At 34.6% G+C, this 25,799-nt stretch overlaps 2 protein-coding genes and 1 long non-coding RNA gene across 12 annotated transcripts in view; 2 read left to right on the top strand and 1 right to left on the bottom strand.

The window, feature by feature from the left end:
* Nucleotides 1-7,860, bottom strand: part of LOC114943748 (uncharacterized) — a 29,209-nt gene extending 21,349 nt beyond the window's left edge. Inside the window, exons 1-3 of one of the 7 annotated variants that reach the window (XM_029319431.2) lie at nucleotides 7,543-7,860; nucleotides 4,311-4,490; nucleotides 147-369 (exon numbers count right to left, since the gene is read on the bottom strand). In XM_029319431.2, the coding sequence (XP_029175264.2) occupies nucleotides 147-335 (189 nt within the window). In that variant the 5' untranslated portion in view covers nucleotides 336-369; nucleotides 4,311-4,490; nucleotides 7,543-7,860. The other 6 variants (XM_029319433.2, XM_029319434.2, XM_029319432.2 and 3 more) reach the window with 6 other exon arrangements.
* Nucleotides 854-5,658, top strand: LOC114943749 (uncharacterized). The gene is made up of 3 exons (XR_014924469.1): nucleotides 854-1,385; nucleotides 3,810-3,885; nucleotides 5,274-5,658. It is a non-coding gene; the product is annotated as an uncharacterized LOC114943749 (long non-coding RNA).
* milt (trafficking kinesin-binding protein milt) overlaps nucleotides 6,325-25,799 on the top strand; it is a 42,630-nt gene continuing 23,155 nt past the window's right edge. The window contains exons 1-5 of one of the 4 annotated variants that reach the window (XM_085481454.1): nucleotides 6,325-6,563; nucleotides 8,759-8,966; nucleotides 11,550-11,774; nucleotides 15,027-15,131; nucleotides 17,004-17,108. In XM_085481454.1, coding sequence (XP_085337580.1) covers nucleotides 6,348-6,563; nucleotides 8,759-8,966; nucleotides 11,550-11,774; nucleotides 15,027-15,131; nucleotides 17,004-17,108 — 859 coding nt within the window. In that variant the 5' untranslated portion in view covers nucleotides 6,325-6,347. Of the gene's footprint in view, nucleotides 6,564-8,758; nucleotides 8,967-11,549; nucleotides 11,775-14,764; nucleotides 14,884-15,026; nucleotides 15,132-17,003; nucleotides 17,109-22,784; nucleotides 22,927-25,799 lie in introns of those variants that run through there. The other 3 variants (XM_029319430.2, XM_085481455.1, XM_085481453.1) reach the window with 3 other exon arrangements.

Raw genomic sequence — 25,799 nt, 5'->3', positions numbered from 1 at the left:
AGCAAGAGACAGAAAGAGAAGGGGTGGAACGACGAGAGGAGGAGGAGGAGGGAGGGCGGTTGCCAGAGGACGCGAAGGGGTAGAGGGGGGGAGAAGAGGGACCTTAACGTCTAAGGTGGGGAGCGAGAAGAAAATGGTTTTCTAACCTTGAACAGTTCCTTGAAGTAAGGGCTGCACGCGGAAAGGACGACCTTGTGCGCCTGGAGTCGCCTGCCATCGCACGCGAAGGTAACGTCGACGAAGTCCTCGTCATCTCGCAGCGCCTCGAACTGGCTCGTGATGTTCGCCTGAAAGTTATTCCACCGCAAGCAAAACTGCTGCTGGCTATCCGTCATTCTCTTCGCACGCTCGACTCCCCTTCAACAACACCTATGATCACACATGTGGGGGCTAACTTAAAGTACCATACGCCCGTGGGAAAAACTTAACTCTCTCATTACTGTAAAAATGTAAAATGTAAAAAGAGTGAATCGATGACTGAAGAGGAAACGTACGATATAAATAATGACAATCGATATCCAGGTTGCCAGCTGTCAAGCGGAAAAATTCTCTAGGCGGGAAACCTCGGTCGCGCCTCTCGCGAGGCGCGAGAAAACATCTTCCTTTTCGCGGACGCTACATTATTGAAGCTTTATGCTCTAGGCTTCGGTTCGATCACGCTTTTTCGCGTAGGATTTCAACGTTTATAACTTGTCAAATTTTTATATACATTTTATATACATTTATTCGGACACTAAATTCGAAACTTTGTCTATTATTTATATCACAAAGAATGCAAATTTGGAATATATATTGAAGGATTGTCAAATGTCAAAATATCTCTTCGAGTTTCATCTCGGAAATAATCATCGAATAACTCTTTTTTTTTTTTTTTTTTTTTTAATTAATTAATTCTTTTAAACAATCAAATTTATTCCAAGCATTCAATTTTGTTTTCAGACGCATATATTGTTCGATTTAGAATCGGGAATGAAAAAAAAAATATGGTTAGACTCTGACTCGGAGCATTTCGATGTTATTGATATACGAGAATCCATTCGTTGATAACGATAAGAAATTGGCGTAAGTCACATGTTTCTTTAATTGTTTTTTTTTCTATTCTCCTAAAAAATTGCATAAGATTCTCTTTTACATGTCAAGCGTATCGAAAGTGAAATGTGCGGCGATTATATCGACGTCGATGGCCGATTCGTATTCACGGGTGGCGAGTTACGTCACTACTCGGAACGAAATGTCCCTAGACGTTCGCGTCCAGTTGCCAAGTTCGGACGGCGCGTGCGTCATCGCGACCCCTCGCGCCGACTGTCGAAACTGACGGCGGACGAAACGGATATCGAATTTTCGGAAATAATAAGCTACACATGCAACAATGCTTCGATCCTACTGTGAGTATACACATGTGCATGCGTGTTGCGTAATTACGAATGCCCCGTTCCTGGTATACGTGCGATGCAAAAATATGGCCGCTCCGTTGCGGAAATAAAAAAGCCCATTATATCGAATCCTGTCATGATTAATGCAACACGTGTAAATTAACGAGAGATTTTAGAATGATAATTAGAGGGCAAAAAAAGAACCGTTAATAGCGTTTTTATCACTGACTGAATATTAGAATCTTTTATTTTTACAAGGAGGTATAATGTGTATTATTTATATATATATATATATATATATATATATATATATATATATATCGTTTGAAAAAATATTTCAAATATATTGGAAATATTTTTAAATATATAATTTGATATATTTTATATTAAGAAAGAACTAAAAAGGATATTATTTAGAAATTTATTCCATTATGAGTGTTTATATTTAAGTAATAAGATATTTGTTCAAATAATAGAGAATTGCGAGTAACTTGTTAAAAAAAACAATATAAAATATTGTGTAATCAATGTAAGATTAATATTCAATGATATTTAATAATATCAAATGCAACATTTATTTTTGTATTATTCATATATGTCATTTGAAACAAATGTTTCAAATATATTGGAAATATTTACCTACGTAATTCGATATATTTTATATTAAAAAAAAAAACTGAAAAAGATTATTAAAAAAATTATTACATTACGAGCATTTCATTTAGGTGGTAAAATATTGTTCAAACAATAGAAAATTGCGAGTAACTTGTTATAAAAAAAAAAACAATATAAATGTCAGATGATCAATATAAGACACAATATTGAATAATATTTAACGATATCAAATGCAACATTTATTTTTAATACGACGGGAGGTCCATCGGTTCTCGAGCGAGCGTCGGAGTTGCTCCGGCGTGAGATTAGCCGCAGGTAGACTCGAAGGGCGTACAATTATATCGCCCGCGAAATTTGACACCCGGCGTGGTATCGGCGACGTTCGTCTAAAAGCGAGGCACTCGGAAACGAATCGAGCGCGTTGCATCTAGATACTCTACGTGCACCATGACTGACTGACTCGGGATCCTCGGCGAAAACCGATATACGCCGTGTGTATTTTGAGTCATGGCGCACATAATATATCTAAGTACGGCGCGTCGACTCGCCGGCGGCCAACTTCAGACGGGGAAGGCGCAAACAACGCCGAGTGTACCCTAGAGTCGTGCGCGAGGCGCTCGTGAAGAGGATCTCGTAAAGGCCGTACGCGAGATTTTATCTTATATATTTAACATCTCTCTCTCTCTCTCTCTCTTTTTCGTCCGCCCGACCTCTCGTTATCCCGTGACTAGCTTCGCGTCGTTCGCGCTGAAAGACGACGGACACGCGGGAGAGTCGCGGCCGACACGGGAAATGTCAGTGACGTAAAGGTGCACGCGCTCGCGTCGAGCCCTTCGCCTGGTTTTTGCAAGCAACAAGAATAATGTGCGCCAGACATCGACGCACGGTAAGCTCATATCTCTCCTGTTCCTGTGCTTTCTTCGCTCCTTTAACCTAATTCCGTCATTAAGCTCTCTTTCCCTCTCTCTCTCTCGTCAAGTTACTGCGGGAATATCAATCGATACGCGTATTAAAGGAGCACGCGAGTGTAGCTCGCGGTTCGATGCACGCGTCGCCGATTCGCGACGTCAACAGCTGATCGAAATCCTTCGGCTCCGAATCGCTCTTTTATCGTGTACCCGTGTCGCGATACGCGAAGGGAAGGGGCGGACAGGTGTATCCGGAACAGTGAAGTACATCTAACGTGATAACGCGTACCTTGTACTTTGCACCGGGTATCTTTTTTTCTTTTTTTTTTTTTTTTTTTTTTTTTTCCCGCAAGACAAACGTTGTTATAACCTAAAAGATGAGTTCTCCAGTCAGTCGTAGACTTCCTCTCTGTCTCATATTTCTTTCCCCTCCCATCGCCTCTTCGTTATGCACTTTGCTTTACTTTTTTTTCTGCAAGATTTCTGCATTATAGACATTATTCGATGACGATGTACGATTTCTATATGATGCATGGATTTATGTAACACAGATAATGGTTACTGTGAGAATTCTTGCAAAACACATTGTATTACAATGATCGCTTCTCACAGACTTGTATTTTATGTTCGCACAAAAGTATAGATTTGTTTTTATCTTATAGAAATTGGGACATGGAATGAGACACGATGAATAACAGTTCTATGAAAATGGTAATTGATAAAGAAATAAGACAGCGATTATAATTAGAAAAGACAGATATACATAATCATTATGAGAATTGCATAACTTGTCAATTTTATGACCACTTTAGTAGTGCGCAACCAAATAAACTCAATAGATGTAATAGTAGTGAATAAGGTTTATTGTAAAATTTCAACAAGATTAATAATATATTCTTTTATGTGATTTCAGTACCTGCAGAACATCTTTCATTGGTGATTGTGGTGGTTTCCCATAGTGGAAACCGAAAACTTTATACTACGTTACGGTGAGTAATTTCTATTAAATTTATTTTTCAGAAAAGATATATATATATATATATATAAATTTTTTTTAAATATTTCTAAGGTTTAATCAGATTTTGTTAAGACATTTGTAAATTAGAAAATCAGTTAAAAAATAAATAGATTAATATAAATCATATAAGATATTCTTATTAAAGAATCTAATTCTCAAAAATGCAAGTTTTTTTCATTTTTATCTGGCTTTCCCAAAGATGACACATCTTATCTTCGTTTGAATAAACAGTATTAAGTATGAATTATATGACAAGAGGGATGATGATAGACTCCTACCTTTTTGCGACTCCAAATATTACTTTAAAGCTTTATGAATCTCGCGACCACCCAGCGGAAGCACCATAGAGCACTGAAAAGACTACATAACTATTGTATCATATCAACCGAGCATTACCTTAATCTTGGTAGGAGTCGAACGGACTTGGCAATGTACAGTCCGTGCAGAAAACACGATCCAAATGAATATCGGCTTTGTTAATGAGATGTCCACTTCTTTGGAATCACTTCATCGCGATTGAGTCAGTTTGCTCTTCGTTCTCGTGACTAAAGTATACTCTTGCAGTTACAATCCATTCTAGACAACATAAAGTATTTTTTTCAGCAGAGAAGCGAAATTATAAACAAATCTTATTTTTGTATAATAATAGTTTTGTATAATAGAAATATACATTCCTCAAATATACAAAATTGTGTAAGTAGCGCTTCTAGAAATTAAAAATTTATATATATTTTTTTTCTGTATAAAAATTATTTTCTATTAAAAAATTATTCTATGAAATTATTTTTATTAAAAAATAGTTCATATATATATATATATATATATATTTATAATAATTTTGTCAATGAAAACGCAGAGAGGAACTGTAGAGTTATATGTGTTGATAGATAAATATGTATAATATATAAATGTTAATTTTTTATATCTTGGTTGTGATGTTTGTGCATCATGTTTTTGCATTAATCTATTTTACATATATATTACATGTATTATTTAGAAATATTATTTTCCACATGCAGCGCGTTATAAGATGTCTTGGATGTTCTTTTAACAGCAAATTGTTATTAAACTTTAAATTAAAGTTCTATTAAATTTTATCTAAAATTAATTAAAGAATAAATTGCTTATAATTTGAACATTATTAATGTATCGATATTTTCGCTAACATTGTCTAAATTGGCCAGAAAATCTGTTATTACAAAATATCCAATGGTTTTGAGACATATCTTGTACAGCTAAACAAGATACATTCGCATAGTAACAAAGTATTAGACATTGATCTTAATAAGAAAAATTGTGTACTCCATAAATGCGTTTCTTGTAATCTTCAAGAAAAAAAACTTGAATATATTTTTCTAGATGGGAAGTGTATGCAACGTACGTATTATATCAATGTACGATGCGCATAATTAAGAGCATATATACAAAGTCGTCTTGAAACCTGCAGTTCTAATATTACATGATTAGATGCAACAGTTGTGCAAAAAATAAACGTGTAATTTAATGTACTGATCGATAAATAATTGATGAGAAAAGAAACCTATATGACTGGTACCAACCGATACAAAATTATTAAACATTGCCTTTAACGAACGATTAATGTTTTTGATGTTTGAATAGTTGATGATGATGAAATGGCTCCGACACGTGTTGGAGCAATTCTTCGTTATTGTAACTATTAATGTTGTTGTAAATTGTGTACCTATAAATTTGCATGTAATTAGCGTGCAAGTTTAACATAGCATTCAATACATTCTAATGAATTTAAAAAAATGTACATATAACACTTTATCTTTAAGTAATTTACAATGACTATTATATAACTTTTGGACAACAAATATTTAAAATAATTTATATATGGAAATGATGCAAAATCAAATTAATAGCGCATTTTAAATTTTCTTATCTATAGAATCTAGACTATGATTTTTTGTCGCATAATCATCAAATCTTTTTTTTCTTGCTTTGTAAAAAAGCATGCATTTTGAAAGAGCAATTTTACGCAAGATTGTACAATGTGTTATCAGCCAGAGATAAGAAAAAACATTTATATTGCTTTTACATATTGGCTCGACGCACATCCTGCAGAGCCTAATCAAGTTATCCGAGCGAAGGATCGAATTCGCCAAATAACGTTTCGCGGATTTTCGCGCTGTATTATTTCGCGCGTCGCAAATTGCAGTCTCGAAAATTGCAGGCTTACCTTCATATACGGCTCGTCCGTCTCGATTCGTGTCTCGCGCGCGCCACGTTTTAATGTTTAAATTACATCAGCTGTGCAAATTGAAAGCTTCGCGCGCAGTCGAGCAGCCGCCGCTCTTTATCGCCGAAGGTTGACGGAGAGATCGCCGCTTCTTTATTTGCTTCGCGAGTCTCGTGATAAAGCGCTTTTCCGTCTCATTGACACTTTGCGGATCGCACGCGAATATAAGTATGTTGCTGCGCGGAATTGCATTCGCGGAGGCGCGTCGTAATTCGGCGCGGCGCGTCTTCAAGAACCGTGACAAAACTCAGGGTAACAACGGATGCGAGCGAGACGCGTCGGATTTCCCTTACGATGGATCATCCACGCGAAATATGCGCACGATGGCGATGATGGTTTATCGACCCACGGAGCAGCCGCTGTCTCCCGTTTTTTCGACCCCGTTTGTAAGTTGTGAAAAAGAAAATTTAAATTAAAAATTAGGGGATAGTAAAATAACTAGAGCGTAAAGTAAGGTATTTTAATCAAATATTTTAAATATCTATGTGTATGTGCGCGTGTATATATGTATATGTATGTACATATGTTATTGCCACCGGTTGCATCAGTAAGTCGCAGTTTACGTCACATCAAGAAATGTTTTAATTTTGTAAAATATGAAATATTCTATTTGATTTTTTTGACTTTTCAGATAATTTGTGTTAAATTATATTTGGAAAAACGCAGTTTCTTTGCTCAATGGATTATGAATGTTTATGTCTATCGAAATGATAAACAATAAGTGGAGTTTTTTCCACTTTATAAAATTGCATCTTAAAGAGACTTTCTTAATTTGCGTCTGAATTTAATAATGCGATATTGATCGTAAACTCATTGTCAGAGTATACGAAATACAGTGCGCGATCAATGTTCAAGTAATCAATGGTATACATTTGAGGTAGATAAAAAATTCAGCTGCGTGATTATTTCGCGAAGTTAAACTAAAGATTTTTAAATATTTTATTTGCCATTACTTAGGGAATTTGCCTTGAGTAATTTGCCTCACAATTTTTAGTATTCGTTCCATCTCTCGAAAATATAGATATTAAAGTGCTTAAAATAATTTGCTGTCGAATATATCAATTTTTTCACGGTCTTCTTTTACTTTTCGAAATTCCCTTTCTTTTAGTCGCGTCGTCGGAATTATTGAGTTTCGCATGTATTTATATATTTATATGCAAAGTGTGCTTCTTAATTTAATTTTCTTGAAATATTTCCTGCTTTATTTTTACATGTCATATGATTGACTGGACTAACTATATTTGCAATTGCCCGTGCCAATCTTCTAGGAAATCATCAGTTGAAGGTAGAGTCGAGCACAGATCGATTATCTTATGACATTTTCGCGTTTTTCCTAGCGTAGAATATAACATTGTTTCTCATAACCTTGCGTCACGTTGCGTTGCGAAGCTAGAGCCGTCCAAGAAGATCGGAAAGTGAAATTGACGGCGAAACACTAACGAGCCTTGACTGACGTGTAGAAAAAAAATGTGCAAAATGCGTCTCGGGCCACTTCCGATCGCGCAGCTGCGCCGCGTTCACTAAGATGTTGAGGTTTATTCATAAATATCTTCCGCAAATTTACGTAACGCCCGCGTGTACCTTCTTTCTTTATCGATTATGCTCCACGTAAATTAAAGCGAAACGCGTCGTGGAATTAAAGTCCTCTCTGACGTCCCAACTCTTGACGATAATAACGGTATAATTCTGGATTCTGATACGTGTTAGGGACTATAGACAGTGTAATCGCGATTAAAATTATCACCGTATCATTCGCACTGATATGATATCGATGATGACGAAAAAAGAAGTGAGTTGCTGTAGAGTCGACAATTATCAAGTTCTGCAAAATAAGTTGCCTATTTTATCTTCTATTCTAAATATAATCATCTAAATTATTTATTCTCTACCATTACGTGCATAATATCGATCCTGGAATTTTTTTGTTTAATAGGGCTGTAACTTTAGATCCTAGAATTATACGGTTAAAAATTGCTACACTATATACGAATTTAATTCCTGAATTTAAAATCTGTATTGATCTTCCTTCTGCGAACATTCGCATTGATAGAATCAATGCGATCTTCGCAACGGCACGGACTACGAATTTCGTAGACAATATTATTGTGCAGGAACAGTCGAAATGTCTGCTGTCTCGAGTCAGTGTCCTGAAATAAACTCGGTAGAACCGGAAGACGAGCAAAATGAATACGTCCGCCAATGCGTTACCGGCCTAAATAAGCACGATGGTTTAAATACGTGTGTCTCCCCACGTGTATTTAGGGGTTCGGTAATTGTGAAATCTTCCCTGCAAAAACGTTTCGCATTTATTTTAGCTCTATGATATCAGCTCTACGAAATCATATACATTTATAATACAATTCAGCTGTGAAATTCTCATATCGAATTATTGAAAAGTTTATTTCTTGAATTTATGAGTGTAGTAAAAAAAAAAAAAATAAAAAACATATAGGAACATCTCTAATTCTTAAAAGCACTTTACAATAAAAACATTGATTAAAATAGCATAAAAGTGATCTCTCGAATTTTCGAAAATGCCCTTGTTACATTAATTAAAACGTAGGTGAATATCTGATTTCAGGAAAGCGAGGCGATATCATTCGTCGCCACAGCGTCCAAGCTGGCCACCGTGGAAGATGCGGGTCCAAAGCGGCCCGAAGGCCCCATCCGACCATCCGCCGCCTCCTTAAAGGTTTCACCCTCGGCCAGGGCGACTCTCCAAGCATTACGGTCACCGAAGAGCAAGCTAGTCATCCCCGTTAATACCCGCGACGCTGAGACCATCACGGGTAAGATAAAATATCTATATTTTTATATACGTACCAGCTGCGCTGCTCGGACGATGCTGTGGAACAACGTTCAAGGTTCTATTGGTTTTTTTTTCACCGGGTGTCTCTATACCGGGTGTATTTACTACGACTAAATTAATTACAAAATCGAGAGTCACAATATCACTAAATATGCGGGAATCGCGACGATGATTGTCAATATTTAAATATGATTAAAATACACACACGCACGTGCAAGTATGATTATAATTTTAATCGGACGAGGCGATTATTAAACATAGCGAGAATGAATATTTTTTTGAGAAACCTTTTTTTTATAAACGGATATTTTTTAAAGAAATTCGCGCGTTGATTTTACGCGGTTTGAGTATCTCGGCAAACAGGATGCGTTTCGTATTTACTACATCTGACGTTGTAAGCGTACGAGGAGAAACTGTCTTTGACGGTGCTAGCACGAGGAGTTTTATAGAGTGCTCTACGGCTTACCTGTTCCAAGCCTCATGGTGTTTTCCATTGGCCTGAGCTAAATGATGATTACTCCTGCCCGGCGGATAATACGCCACGCTCCATTCTCATCATCATGATCGTCATCATCATTATCGTTATAGTCATCATCATCATCATCATCATCATCATCATCATTATCATCATCATCATCATCATCATCATCATCATCATCATCATCATCATCATCATCATAAATTTTTGTCGTCGTCAGCATCATAATCGTAATCATGATCATCATAATCATCATAGTGAAAATAATTGTTATAATTATTTCGTTATCGCAGACATCTGCAAATATATATCTTTGATACAGTTCGTATCGATTGTGACATCGAAAATGCATTCGATGTTACATTAAAATTATCGGAATATTTTTGAAATAAATATTATATTTCGCGACGCGTCCAGAATATCGAGAACACGTTTTACGCAGATCTTGAAATAGGCGACCTACAAAGGGCTAGTTTCGTAAACGTTTCTAAAATCTAAGCCAAGACGTTGTCATAATTTTGTCTACCTTTGAAGAGATCTGAGCATAAACAATTTTTTTATTTAATTATTGCAATTAAAAATTAATTATAATTAATCGATTTATAATATTTTTTGATTAATCGACATTTTCAAACTTTTAGATTTTGTACGAAATTTTATGCTGATTTAACTGCTATATTATAGCGACGGGGAAAAATTTTTATATGCAAAATTAAGATTCAGGCTGTTAAGCATATACTAGTTTATTCTCGTCTATTATATAATGCAGGCATATGCATACTATACGTACGTTTTTTTTGGGTTTGGTTGACTTCGTGCTGTTTGCCAGCAACCTTGTCAAGAGTTACTACGTTAGTGAAGATTTAAACTGATCGATTGCTTGTGTTACATCTGAAATATCATTTCTATATCGTATTTTAAGAACTGAATTTCTCTCTTGATAAATTATTATTTGTGATTTAATATGCATACAAGTATCGAGAGACATTTAATAATTATTTTTAAAATATATTTTTGTATACGATCATATTAGAGAAAATCCAGAGAAGAGAGAAGAGGGCTATATCAATTAGAAAAAAACCTTGAAAAATTAATTAAAGATTAATTATATGCAGAAAAGTTTTATAGATATATATTATTTATAAATTTATTTTTCGGCACGGAGATTTAACTTTTTAATGAGGTTCATTCTGGATAAATGGACTCGATCGCGGGACTTGAAACTGGCTAAACTCCAAGTATACCGGTCGCTGCTATTTTCCTCCATCGACGTCCGTCCGAAGTTCTTCGGCGGCTGTCGACTCAAAAAGAAGTCGACTCGTTTCTCGAGTTCGCGAACGAATCGCCATCAATAATAGATCGAGAGGAGTTTCGGTTGTCGCGTAACCATCAAAAATAAAAATTGCCATACACCTGTCTCGGTCATTGTGAAGTTAACAAACGTACAGAGCATGTATAATAGTCGCGACACGACCAACATTGTCGATTACGCCATCATTTTCGCTATTATTCTATGCATCGATAAAAGGTGTACACACACTCTCATGAACGGCTTACACAACATAATTATTCGCAGCTGTGCGGAATAAAAGGATTAATAAACGGAATTTACCTTGCATAAATGATTCATTGCAAACACACTCGATGGGGGATTACTGGATCATATGTTTCTATTTGTCGATAACATCAATTTAAAACACGGCGCTTTCTCTTATTTCGTTATATTATATAAAATAAAAACATTGACTTATATTGATATACCACATGATTCGCGAAGACGAATAATTTTGCGGATTATTTTGTGAGGAACAATTATATTTATATTTATAAGAAATTTTTTGGATTAGTACACCTTTCGGGATATTTTGCTACACTCGCAAAACACAAACATTCTGGGTTATTAAGCAATCCGGCTCATATAAATTATCTCGGAGGTCATTGTCTCGAAAGCTAATTACGCAAGTCTTTCTTGGCATCTCGATTTTCGATCGGACAATTTGGAAGCTCGCACAAGTCGCGAAACTTGATCATCAATGCCTCGGTGGATCATCGCCAGTTCAGTTTTACGTAATTCGTGAGTTTCAGGATCGAATTTCCTGAATTCTGTCGAGAGCAAAAATTCGAGTTTGCCGACCACATGCTATATAAGACGGTGCTTTAATGAAGACGGTGGAAGGGCAGGGAATTCGGCCAGTGCCGGACGTGAGATTATGTACCTAGGCGGGAAGGAGTTGAGAAGGCCCAAGGGCCCGGCGAAGCTCAAAGGCATTCTCGAGAAGCGTGAGGCAGTGCTTAGCAAGTGGCGAGATGGTAGGATATTTGCTCGTATCTTTATTCGAAATTTTGCGTGCGAGAATTATCAATTTTTCCGCTATCAACCGTGGACATGTTAAATCGTTTCACACTATTGGAAGGGTGAAAACAAATGCTATTGAGAAACAAATTGAAACAATGCTAGGGTCTATAGACTGAATTGAGAAATGCAAAATTAAGGTATTCTAATTTTTCTTTTTAATAATTGATCCATTAGATATAGTTAGATTATTGTTTGTGACGATTAATTATTAATAGTGCAATGAAATTATGATTTATTACAACTGCTATCAACCGTAGACATGTTAAATCGTTTCACACTATTGGAAGGGTGAAAACATAAATGCTATTGAGAAACAAATTGAAACAATGCTAGGGTTTATAGACTGAATTGAGAAATGCAAAATTAAGGTATTCTAATTTTTTTTTAATAATTGATCCATTAGATATAGTTAGATTATTGCTTGTGACGATTAATTATTAATAGTGCAATAAAATTATGATTTATTGCAAATTATTATTATTCAAATTAATTATTAAATGATAATAAAAATCGTTTAACATAAAATAAATGTAATGCAATACATTATATTTATATCTGGTAAAATTATACTGTTTTGAAATTTATTAATAATTTGAATATTGTGGGAAAATGTTAAATATAAATAGTATATAATTATATAGATATACGTATAAAATTATTATTTTATATTTATACTTTTTTTATTTATTTATATCTCTTTTTACCAATATTCCACGTTACCAATGCAATCTACAGTTGGTAACGATATGAAATATCTATTATCTTCTGCAGTATGTATGTCGGTGATTTATCTTCTTACTTCTGATCGCCGATGTGTGGCAGCACGTATTCCGCATTTAAACTATTTTTATCACGTGACAACTACAATATTTTCCTGCACAGTGAGAAAGTTGGATTTAATCTCGTATTACGCAAAGATCTTAAATTAATGACTATTTGTCTCTACTCACAAAATATACAAAAGAGAACGACGAAGTAATAGGTATGAAATTTATATATTCCATGTTATATTTCAATTTTTTACGTTTCTTTTTCGATAAAACATCAAGGACAATATAGATTGTCAAACATTGATGCAAAAGAAATTATTTTTCGAGCATTATACAGTTTATTGTGTAAAATTGTATCGCACCAGTTATGACTGATGCTTAATTGTAAATCGCGAATATAAAGCATCTTACGTAATCAACAAAGCGATTAATTATACATACATACTATATATTTAGAATACTTTATCTATTCGCATAAGAGTTCGTCATCACTCGAGTCTGAAATATTTTACTTGCACATTTTTAAATCATCATATTCTTGTTCGACATTTTCTCTATCCACGTATGATTCCCGGGAAATAAATCAGTCGAACACAAAAGTCCTACATGCACGATCCGGTTTCCATAATTCAATTCGAACGAAGGTGTTGAGAAACGACTCCGTGAACTTAACTTTATTAGTAATCTGGGAAGTTTTTGTGAAAAGAGCGCGTGGCTCGCGCTCGACTTCGAACACAATCGCAAGACGGTCTATATAATCTAAAGAGTCATCTCGATTATGTGTTAAACCGCGATAACTCGTTGCACGGGTCATCTCGCTCTCACGAGAGACGAGTGTACCGAAAGTACAAAGTTCAGGCAAAGTTGAGGCCTACGCCGCTCTCGATGAAGTCAGTATCAGCGCAGTTGCGACATTATGCACCGGCGCTGCATAAATTATGTCGTATTTTCCTGAGAAAAAGGAGGCACCGTTTTTCTCTCTCGCTATTTTTCTCAATTCACTATGATATATTTTTTACCGCTACTCGACTTCTATGACAATCTCTTGTAAGAATCCCGTATAATATCAGGTTAGTAGTGTCGATTATATTTCCGAGAACTTTGAACGCTCCTCTCGTTGTATAATTGCAATCTAGTTGCAACGACAAATTTTAATCACAATTGTAAAGTGTATTTTTTCTTGAAAAAAAAAATCTGCTAAACAGGTCTTAATTATCAAGACCTATATTATTAATTAAAACTAAGTGGAGTAAATATTAATAATATTTATTCCATGATCTTTGTTGAATTAAATTTCGGGAACTTAATACCTTCAATTTTTTGTACAGCTCTTTATTTTTTTTTTAATTTATTCTCCGCGATAAAAAAATGTTACGCGACATGACAACATTCCATTAAGAAATTTCGCTTATAGGAGACATCCGGTTTAAAGTCCTCTAAGAATCTGTTGTTAGAGTTTTTTTTTGCACATACTTCGATATTATGGTCGTGTCAGCTTTAAAGTGCATCTACATGCGCCTCGCAGTCTTCGCACATTGATGCGAAGCGCTGGTTCTCCTGCTCGAAGGGCTCCTCTCATTTGCGGTTAACGTTAACCGCGAATTCCTCCTCCTTCTGCTGTACCGTAAGAAACTTTTTGTCACCCAGATCACGCACATTCATCTTACATTCATCTTACAGCACAGGTAGAAGATTTCTGCACGCGACGAACAACATGACACACGATACATTGAAATAACTTAATAATTTATATGTATAATTATATATGTATATAAAAATATATTTATATATTTATATAAAAAATATTTATTTATATAATTTATATGTGTAATTATGTATAAAAAATATATTTATATCATATATGATAACGATATATGTATCTTGTGTGTCATTACACGCATTCAAAAAAATAATTGGCAATTTTACCAAATTTATACTTATGCTCAGATTATATATGTGTATTAAATTTCGCGTGCTCGTCTATCTTATATTATTATCCATTAAAAAACGAAATATTTATGTAATGTTTTATCGCGTAATTTACTTCTTTCCGCTGTTTATTTTCGCGCTTCTTATGACATAAACTGTTACGCCAAGGCTATTATTAAATCACATCGTCACCATCGCGAGTCGCGCACAAGTGATGACAGATAGACTGCAATCTGCAATTGCGATTTCTCGCGTTCTAGTCGCGCAGTTAGCCTAATGCAACGAAAAGACGCGTACATACGTCGCGTTTCGTCGCATCGTAATTCAAGTATGCACGTTCCGGATCACGTCGGAATGACGTTGTGTACGTACACGACGTATATGTAATTATGCACGCTCGAGTATGCGCGCAATTTAAAGCGGAACGGCAATTTGTAACGCGCAAATATAATGGAACGCCTTTTTGCACTTAGTAACGCCATGGTGGATGCTGCTTGATTGTTGCAGATGTATGCAGCGGAGAAGAGCTGCCAGAAGTCGAGATAATCAGTCTGTTGGAGGAGCAAATACCGAGGTATCGTTTACGAGCTGACACCTTAACGCAGTTTCAAGGTGAGCTGGCTATCAGTTTCTTCCTTTCCTCTTTTAAGCTTTTATGAAATGCGTATATATATATTGCGAAAAAAAGATACGGCTGTTAATATATAATAAATAGCGGAAGAGATCCGTTTTATCATAAAATAAATTTAGTTTTATGTGAAAATATATTTCCGTGGTGATCTACATTTTAAATATTATTATTGCGTTCTATTCATATTACGTGAAATAATTTATCCATATAGCAATAAAAGATAACTGCAATAAATATGTCGATAGTGATCAGCTGATCGATTAAATTGATGAAGAAAATATATATATATAACCGTTTTGTATAAATGTTATTCTTGCAAGGAGAAAAACATCTCCTGTGATATCATTTTATCGATAATTATATACGTTTCTATAATGTGATGACGCATGTTTGAAAGGATACACGATATTAAAAATCTAAATGAACGAAGAAAACCGTATCATGTTAGAGGGTGCAACTCGTGCACCCGATCGAATGTCGAGGAAATGTGCGGCCTAATTAAACGAGGAAGCCTGTTACGAAGGTGACCATACTTATAGGACAAATGCTTCATTGTGCGGAACTTTAGGGTTTCGTATACTACAAATAAGAGTTTTATCAAGCGCGTGTTAACTTTGTAAAATTACAAAATATAATCTGCGCCAAAAGCAAGAAAAATTACGTACATAAAAATATGGTGAAATAATTTTCTCTTAGAATTTATTCTGAAAATCATGATAATCGTGGAAGAATTTTATAAAAATATCAGATTAATATTTACCATAAAACATATTAATATGTATAGTAAAATTAATTAAAAATATTTTATATCTTATTGTGGATATTAATAATTTTCAATTAAATTTCTTAATTAAAATTCTTCCAATATCATTTTGTTCCATGATTACCATGCTTTTCAGGGTAAATTCTAAGAGAAAATTCTCTCTGTATTATTGCTTTTGCATCGTGTTCCACGAACGCGTTAGATTAAAGACAGTTTGTGCCGATTGATTAATCATTAATTTGAGCTGTGGCCCCGTATCGTGTGTTCGGTCAATAAAACGAAGCTTTAAAAGGCGCGCCTCCTTCCAGGGCCGCGCCTAATGCACGCATATATTTACTAATTAGCTACAGTACATTTAGCTCGCCTCGCGCAAATCGTAACACGCGAGCAATGTGCGTTTTTTTTTGTTATTCGTCTTCAGAACGGATATGATTATCGCATTAATTAGCACGCTAATACATTGCCCTCGTGTATACAACTTGGTGTTCTATCATAATATGCAGACCGAGGCGCTTAACACATTTTTGCAATCTCTCCGTTGCAGCTGATGGGTAAACTAGATTGTTGCGCGTGAACTCGGAACGCACACTGAACAAAAAATTTATTTAATTCGAAAAAGTATTTATTTCAATACTGCCAAATGAATCATTTATTTCAAACTAGTAATATTTATTTGACGTGAAAAATATTTGATATGAGAAAATTCTTTATCAAAACAAATAAATATTTATTTGTTTCAAATAAATGATTCATTTGGCAGTATTTAATTAAATATGTATTAATTTAGTCATTTTTTTTAGTGCTGAAAAAAATTGTTGACTTGACTAAACCTTTCAATAAATATTATTTTGTTAATTGAACCTACAAAAATATTTAAATTAAATATAACATTAAATTGAACAAAACGTATATTTGACTTAAATACTAATATATGTTGATTTAACAAAAATAATAATTTAGTTGAAAGATTTAGGCAAGTTAACAAATTTTGTTTCAGTGCATCAATTCTCCGCGCAATTTAGATTAGACTGATTGCGATATACTATGCGGTGAGATTTTTCAAAGTAACATGTATGCGTGATTTTTGCAGGCTACGAGAACGCAGATTGGTTTATTCCGTCGCCTGCCCTCAGATCGGAGGACGTCGACTTGAAATTATCGCCGGACCAGATCCGAGAGACTCTTAACTACTTCAGTAAGTCCAATTTTTATTTTTCCTTATCGATGCTTGTAGATTTTTTTTTATGTAGATAGTACTTATAAATGTGTGCAGAATATAGTACGTAAATCGAACGAAGCAGAGAGGCCTGGAAATACAATTCGCAGTCATTTGATTTATGTGCGAATTAAGAGTAATCCTTTTAACCCTTTAATAAAAGCCCGCGAGTTTATGTGCACTTTCGATGTTAAAAATTTAATTTTTTTTATCATCGAAGTAATATCGACATTCGCGTAATTGCGTTATTTGTTATTTGCTTACGCAATTACTATATCTAATTGCACTGTATTATCATAGCAATTAAAATGTAATAACATAGGAATTGAAGAAATACCGCAACGGGAAAAGCGGAAATGAAGGAAGTAAGATCCATCAATCGCGTATATTCATACAGAGATCGCAAATGCTAATGCAATAAGCGGAATAAATCAAATGTAATCAAAGTCGCTTAATCGAAAACCGTCGACCCGACGTGCTGCAAGGCGCAATCGTTTGCAATTTCACGATGCGTGGAGAGTGCACAGAAACGCAAAGAGATACAATACTTACATTCTGCTAAACGAGATGGAAAAGTGGAGAATTATCACCGGGTATGTGTGTGCATTGTGTATATATGGTCAGGTGTGGAAATCGTGTGTACCGCGATCATTATAACTCGCGCAACTGACTGATCGCGTGTGAGAGATTTCGTGGGTTCTCTTTCGTAAACGAGGGAAAGAAAAAAAAAAGGGAACAGCTCGACACGATTTTCCCGCACGAGCGAAATGTGACGCACTCGCGGGTTTTTTTTCGCAATGCAGGTGCAAGTGTCGCGACCAAGATATATCTTGCGTGTCACTGATTACCGCGCGTATCATTTCTCTATCTATTCTTGAAACACACGGAGAAATAATGCCGCGATTTTATTTTCATTTACATGCTCCAGATACCGTGAGAGACAACATCTGATTACCGAACGATCGCATTGTTCGCTGTAAAATGACGTTTAATACGGTAAAATTTGATTTGTGCCACGCGCGTGATTTATTTTTTTCGCAAAGAATTGTTTAAAAAAAGGGAATATTCATCACTCAATATATTCTGTTTTTTTGCATAACCAGGGTGTCTAGTGGTCAGGGCAATCTGGAAAACTGGGCATTGTGAGGGAATTTTATAAATCTGGAATTGTCAGTGAAAAGTCAGGAAATTTTACTATTTATCTGGATTTTTTCACATTTAAAATTTTTTATTAAATAAATATAAACTTTTCCTCGACTCCCAGCACGGTAATTTTCTGTGTTGTTAAAAATCATCTACAGCGTGTTCGTTAATTTATATTTTCATCGTCGTGTTATTTTATTTCAATGTGTTTGATAGAGACAAAACTAAAAAATAAAAAAGGTGATTATTTAAATAGTTTATAGTGACATGTTTGTTTCGATTATCGTACATAATGCAGTTTGTATAATTGATTTAAATTTTTGTTTGAACTTCCTAACCTTTTCATTGTTGACAAAAATATCTCAAAGATTTCATGATTTAACATTTAATTAATTTATCAAATAAATATATGCAAATTATATATTGGGAAAAAATAATACTAAAAAGTCAAGAAAAAAATAAATTTCTGGTCTTGGAAAATCTGAAAAAGTCAGGGAATTTTTCTCATTGAGTCTGCTGGACACCCTGTTTATTTTCTTCGCGAAGAATTGTTAAGAAAAAAAGGGAATGTTCATCAATATGAATATATTCTATTTTTTGCATAACATGCACGTAAGTATTCTAATAATTGAAGTCTTAAGCGTCAGAAATTGACGTACCAGCTTTCGTTCATAAATATGTATTGCATGAAATGTGCGCAAACAGATCTATTTTCTGAATAATGTTTGATTTGGCTGGAAGAGCTGATGTTCTCCTCCGCGGTTGAAAGTAGATAAATAATCGCGACCTTTCAGTTCCTTTACGGAACATCTCGGCTCCGCGGAAGGAGTCGATATTTATGCGCAGCCAGGTCAGACGTTTTTGTGACTATCGACGAATACGGGAGAGAACGGTACCTAAGATGTACCAGTCTATTTAGTAATTGGTACGCGAAAGTATCTCCCTTTCTCCCTATCTCTATCATTCATCATTGAACCTTTCGTCCGTCTCTTTTCTTCTCACAATATACGTCTATTTATTAAATTTCATTGATGTAAGAGAGGAAGTATATTTTTCTATTATAATTAAAACTCTAAAATTATGAAAAAATAAGACTAATAATGTTGAAAAATATATATACATATAATAAGAAAAGATGTGATATTTGATTTGTATGAATTATGTGTTATTGTTCTTCTTCTTGTGTAATTTTTAATGATTTTTTTCTGTATTTATTTCGTGGGATAATCGCGACTGTATAATTTCACTGTATATACAATATATATACATTTCTTTATAACAAATGCGCATTTAATGACGCGATCTATTTGAAAATAATCCGGAAGCGGTAATAATAGAAAAAATAAGAGGAAAAGGCAATCTAAAAATAGAGACACGCAATATCGATTAAATTCATCCTCTGTGGTCAAAAGAAATGATTTAAGTTAATCGCTTTCATTTTTGCGAATTTTTGTATACACCATATTCTCTTTCGTTAATCATCTATTCAATTACCTCCGCAAAATCCAATTAGTGGACAAATAAAAAGAGATATAATACCTCAACTTGTTTGTACGGATATTTCAATAATTGTATAGAATACAATGAATATTAATAGAAAGAGGCAATAAAAAATAATTATATATATTTTCTAATATATTAACTTTCTCTTTCCCTTATAAAATCATCCAGCAAAAATAATATTTTATTCATTCATATTCATTCATGCTTTATATCGTAACAGGATGAATTTATTCTCTCTATCGAATCGCGATTAAAACTTTTCGTTCCGCCTCTCTCTTACTCTCTCTCGCATCGAGTTTGATATTATTATCGGAGGCCACCCCATTTACACAACTAATCACAGTTTTCCGCGTTATTACCGAAGATAATAATGAGAATCCTCTCACAATCTCGCGAGGGTGGAAGCGCGCGCGAGATCTCATTGTTAAGTCCTCTTTTAGCCGCTCCACTTTTCTTATTATATTTTGCATATACGTCGCCTTTTCCTCGACAGCGTTAAGCGGTGAAATTTCATCAGAGACGGAAGGAGAATGATACGACATTTCTTTTCTGTTTCCTTTTTTTTCGCTTCCCACGACAATTCATGCTTGTTTTCTGACAACGCGCGTGATTTCTCCATTCAATTTTTTTCGTCGCACCCGACGTAGAAAGTTGCTCGTAGGTTTGTCATTTAATTACGCTATTCAGTCATTTGTTGTCCCCTTCGTTCTCCGATCGATTCGAGACGTCACTTTTCTCATCGGTCGAAGAAACAAGGAAGTCGAACATATAAGTACTTGAAAATGTTGCGGCATCAAAAAGCGCGTAGAAAATATTAATACGTTTTTACGTGGTTAATGATTTTATTTGATTACCTGTAATTTAACTATTAAACCGCGAAGATATTTTGCGATTTTTATATAATTTTTTTCTTCAATAACAAGGGAAAATCGTCGTCTCGATGAGTTCTTTAATGATAGTAATAATAGATCTTTAGTGTATTGTATGAGAAATGTTATTTATATACATATAGAGAGAGTGAAGATAATATCCAAGAAGTGTACAATGAACTTTTTAATGTAATTGCCTTCGAGGCATAACTCTTCCGCGTCGACATTTTTTCTCTAATCTTTCACTAAGAAGATTAATGTGCTTTATTTATAAATATTCACCGTAAACAAGAATTAGCTACCATAGCTACATTTTAGCTGCTCCTATATTACAATCTGAAATTTAGGTATGTCTAAATTTTAGCTATGTAAACTAATATTTTTAGCTATCAAATTCTCCGTTTAATATAACTATAAAAAATATTAACTATCATAGCTAAACTAAATTTCAGATGTAATATAGAGACAGTTCAAATTCAGCTATAGTGGTTAATTTTTTTCGTGTGCATAATTTTATATAAATAATTAATGATATTTCTATGCATTTATTAAGTTACAAAATTGTTTCTTGCATTGCGTATGTGTGAAATTACTCCGAAAAATTTTAATACTGTAGGCTATTTGTACAAATATCATATCGATATATGAGATTTGTCTCTTGAAAAAATTCTCATAAAATATTTAGCTGAGAAATAAAATGCATTACCTTTTGTTAGATATATTAAATAAATAAATAAATAAATATATATATATATATATATATATTTCTTTTAGTGAATGAGAAATGCAGATTCTATTTTTGCGCTTTAAAAATCGCAACTATCCGTTAGACCTTCCAAGAAAGAGCAATGCTTTCTCAAGGAATAGCTTTTAAACGTGCTCGAAGTATCCTTAAAGATCATCTCGTGAAAATGTCGGATGCTTACCTGCGCTTAACATTCTTGTGTTTATCATGAACGATCGAACAATTTGATAACGCAATTCGCATTCTTCTTTTGCCAGTCACGAATTATCTTGCACGAAAGGATTATTGCTTATCACGAAGTATAAATTAATTTTGACTCAGACATAAAGAAATTGCGCATTTCAAAACTAATAATCAAATAATACAATTACATAATGTAATGTAATCATTATTATCAGACTCCTAAAGATAAAAGATTGGAATGTCAGATATATAAATAAAAAAAATGTGCATACATGTATATTTTAAATTAAATACTAAAAAAATTCTTAGAGAGAATGTCGTGATCACGTGAAATTGTTTATATGTTATAATTAAGAAAGATATATCGCGGTGTAATATTACACATTGTACGACACAAAACCTTGATCCAATTTTCGTCACGTGATATCATATACACGATGTCGTTCTCTCCGCATTGCGTACACATCTGCGCATCTTTTCACACGAATTCGCAATGTTACTTTTGTGCATCCTATAATTCCTTCAACTATAATTGAACGAAAGTATTGAATTGTTTTTAAAAAATTTAAAGAATCTCATGAATTTAAATATTTCTCTCTAAAAGCTTATATCATACATTCAACTTCGCGAATTGTCGAGTGCAATATGGACGAAAGTATTGAATTATTTTTAAAAAATTTAAACGATCTTATGAATTTAAATATCCCTCTCTAAAAGCTTATATCATACATTCAGCTTCGCGAATTATCGAGTGCAATATATATGAACGAAAGTATATAATTTTTTAAAAATTTAAACGATCTTATGAATTTATATAAATATCCCTCTCTAAAAGCTTATATCATACATTCAGCTTCGCGAATTATCGAGTGCAATATGAACAAAAGTATATAATTATTTTTAAAAAATTTAAACAATCTTATGAATTTAAATATCCCTCTCTAAGAGCTTATCAAACATTCAGCTTCGAGAAGAAAAAAATTGGATCGTGCAATCTTATCAGCAGTTCGCTCGAGGGTTGTCGCGATCAACTCGCGCTTCCTCATTTAATCCCGCTTTCCTCGCACTCGCGCTATCCACGTTCAACGCACTCGTCGACGGAGCAGGAACGGCTCGCGCTCGGCCAATCACGTGGCGCGACACTTGAAACGTCAACTCGCCTCGCCGGCCGGGCCGCGGCCGCCTTTACGCGCCACGCCACGCGGCTCGTTGTCAGTCACGCTCGTGCGGCTGCGACGTTTGCCTCGTCGTCGTGCGCTCTCGTGTCGTCGTCACATCCGACTTGCCCCTGTCGCGAGGTTAAGTGCGCGAACCGCATCCAGTGTGCGCGAGAAGAGATGTTTGACGCAGCGACGTGAGTACATCCTCCTCGTCGCGTCGGTCCGTAGTGCGATGATACGTGGAGCATGCGCGTCCGCTCCTCTTCTCTAGATATATACTAGTTGCCGCCCGTATCTGGATTCTGCGAAAGATCTTGCCCCGCTCGTGCGCGTGACGGAGCAAGATTTTTTCCCTTTGCTCGGAGATGCGTCGCGACGACTCGAGCATCCTCGGGCTTCTTCTGGCGGATCGCAATCCAGCGCGCGAACGAAAGCCGGATTATCGAGAGTCTCGTCGTAGTTTCAGCTCGATCGCGAATTATTTCGACGACCCGGTGCAGAGCGAGCTCTAGGTTAGGTCGCTCCGAAAACAGGAAATTGCCCACGAACGGATCGAATCCATCCTCTTTTCCATCCATTATACATTTATTATACGTATACGTATGTTTGTACGTGTCTCGAAGACGAATTATCGCTGTTCCGGCGAGAAACTCGCGTCACGTGATCGTGATCGTGACACTGTTCGAGAGATCGAAGAATATTAAAGAATGTCACGAAGTGGTGACATAGGAATTGGATTAACGTGGTGATCGTTTACGAGAAAAGCATCGAAGAATTCATTATCACCGAGGGCAAAGTTCTATTCGTATCTGTTTTTTTATTTATTAATTGCGACTTGGGAGAGAAGGTTGGTGAGTTTTTAAATCTTGGATTAGAATTAATCTCTTGTTATGAAGTTAGATTTTTCCCGCTTCTGAATTGTCCTTATATTTTATAGAAAGCACGTCGTTATATTTTATTTAATTTTTTCTAAGAAATAATTAGTCTATTTTTCATGCAAAATTTAAAGCGAGAAAAATCGATTATTTTTCATGCGGAATTTGAAGCATGTTTATTTCCGCGTGCGTAATAACTTATCATGGTAAAGGTTGAGTCTCGCTGATGATTGCTGAGGATAATGACCTTCGTTCTCAAAATACGAAGGGAGTAGACGACGACGACGATCTTTCACTCGGACCACGACGCAGTCCTTCATGAAGTAACTCTATTTCCGTCTTCCTCTCGCGTGACGTCACGAAAGTACGGCCTTGACAATCTCACGGGGGTTGACCTAGCCCTACCTACCCCTATCTGTATCTCGGATAATTTGCTCCTTCGAGAATTTTAATGTAGATTCGTGCGAGAACTCGGAAATGCGCAATATTTCCGACTTTTTTTCTTTTTAGACGCGACTATTAATAGAACGCGATTGATCCCGCTCGCGTAAACCGGCCGCTATAGATGTAAAAGATTGCATTCCGCATTGCATCAGCGATCACGGCGAAAAAGTTAAGCATTGTTACCGTTACGCAAAGAGTTCGCTGCTCTTGCCGGCCGCAATGCGTAATTAACGTTGCACACGTCAATATCGTTCGCATCCGGTGCCGTAGGCTCTGACACTCAGGGTGTCTAGCGATCAGGGAAATCTGGAAAACCGCACTGTTCAATTCATTGTTTTAAATTTCACCCAATTTGAGGTATTTTTAACCATCCCTAAAGGTCGCCACTGCTTCTATACTCAATATGTTGTTAATTTAACTAAAACAATGGAGTTAAATAATTTAATTTTAAAAATGTGTTAAATTTGACTAAAATTTAGTTTATTATTTATTAGGTGTATAAGTTAATGTAATCCTTTGACTTAATAAAAAAAGTTTCTAACTATATATTTTCTGTTAAAATAATAAATTTGATATATGTGATAGTTAAACAAATTTAACTCAAGAAATTGGTTTAAATTTAATCTTTTCATATTTAACAGTGCGGCTATTGTCAGGGAATTTTATAAATCTGGAATTGTCAGGAAAAAATCAGGAAATTTTACTATTTATCTGGATTTTTTCATATATTATTTAAAATTTTTTATTAAATAAATATAAACTTTTCCTTGACTCCCAGCACGCTAATTTTCTCTGTTGTTAAAAATCGATTCATCTACGGCGTGTTCGTTAATTTATATTTTTATCGTCGTGTTATTTTATTTTAATGTGTTTGATAGAGACAAAACTAAAATATTGATATAATATAAATAAAAAGGTGATTATTTTAATAGTTTATAGTGACACGTTTGTTTCGAATATCGTACATAATGCAGATTGTATAATTGATTTAAATTTTTGTTTGAACTTCCGAACCTTTTCATTGTTGACAAAAATATCTCAAGGATTTCATGATTTAACATTTAATTGATTTATCATATAGATGTATCCAAATTTTATATATTTGGAAAAAATAATATTAAAAAGTCAGGGAATTTTTTTCATTGAGTCCGCTGGACACCCAGTGACACTGATCAATGTTTCCAAATGCAGTGTTCCTCCGATTCTAATTAATTTTTGACATCTCCGATTCGCGCAGTCGGATTGATTCTAGTCGCGATCCAGTCTCATTTACTTTTTATTAAGTTTATTTCTTAAGTTTACCGGTTTACCTTTCGTCAAGAATTTATTTCTGACGCACACAGATCGATATTGCCAAATATTTGTAGCCTCCTTCTTTCTATATTTATCTCTTTTAAATTGAAATTCGGAATGCACGATGAATTTATTCCGAAAATTTTATATTGGTCAGCATTTAAATGCAAAACAATTTCATTATTTGATAAATTTAAATGTTTAGAGCGATCGAAATAATCTAAAATATCTTTAACACAGTCGTGGACAGAAAGAATTTTTTCTTAGAATTTATCATGAAAATATCATGGTAATTGAGGGATAATATGGTATTGCAAGAGTTTTATAAGAATTTGTCTAATTAATATTTTTATTACAATAAAAAATATTAATATCTACCACAAGAAAGATACAAAGTATGTTCAATTTAGTTTACAATATATTAATATTTTTTATTATAATAAATATTTTAATAT

Source organism: Nylanderia fulva, unplaced genomic scaffold (genome assembly GCF_048542155.1).
Source record: "Nylanderia fulva isolate GAGA-0341 unplaced genomic scaffold, ASM4854215v1 Scaffold18, whole genome shotgun sequence".
Taxonomy (NCBI): Eukaryota; Metazoa; Arthropoda; class Insecta; order Hymenoptera; family Formicidae; genus Nylanderia; species Nylanderia fulva.
Note: the sequence above shows the minus strand (reverse complement) of the source record. Positions and strands in the feature narration are given on the sequence as shown.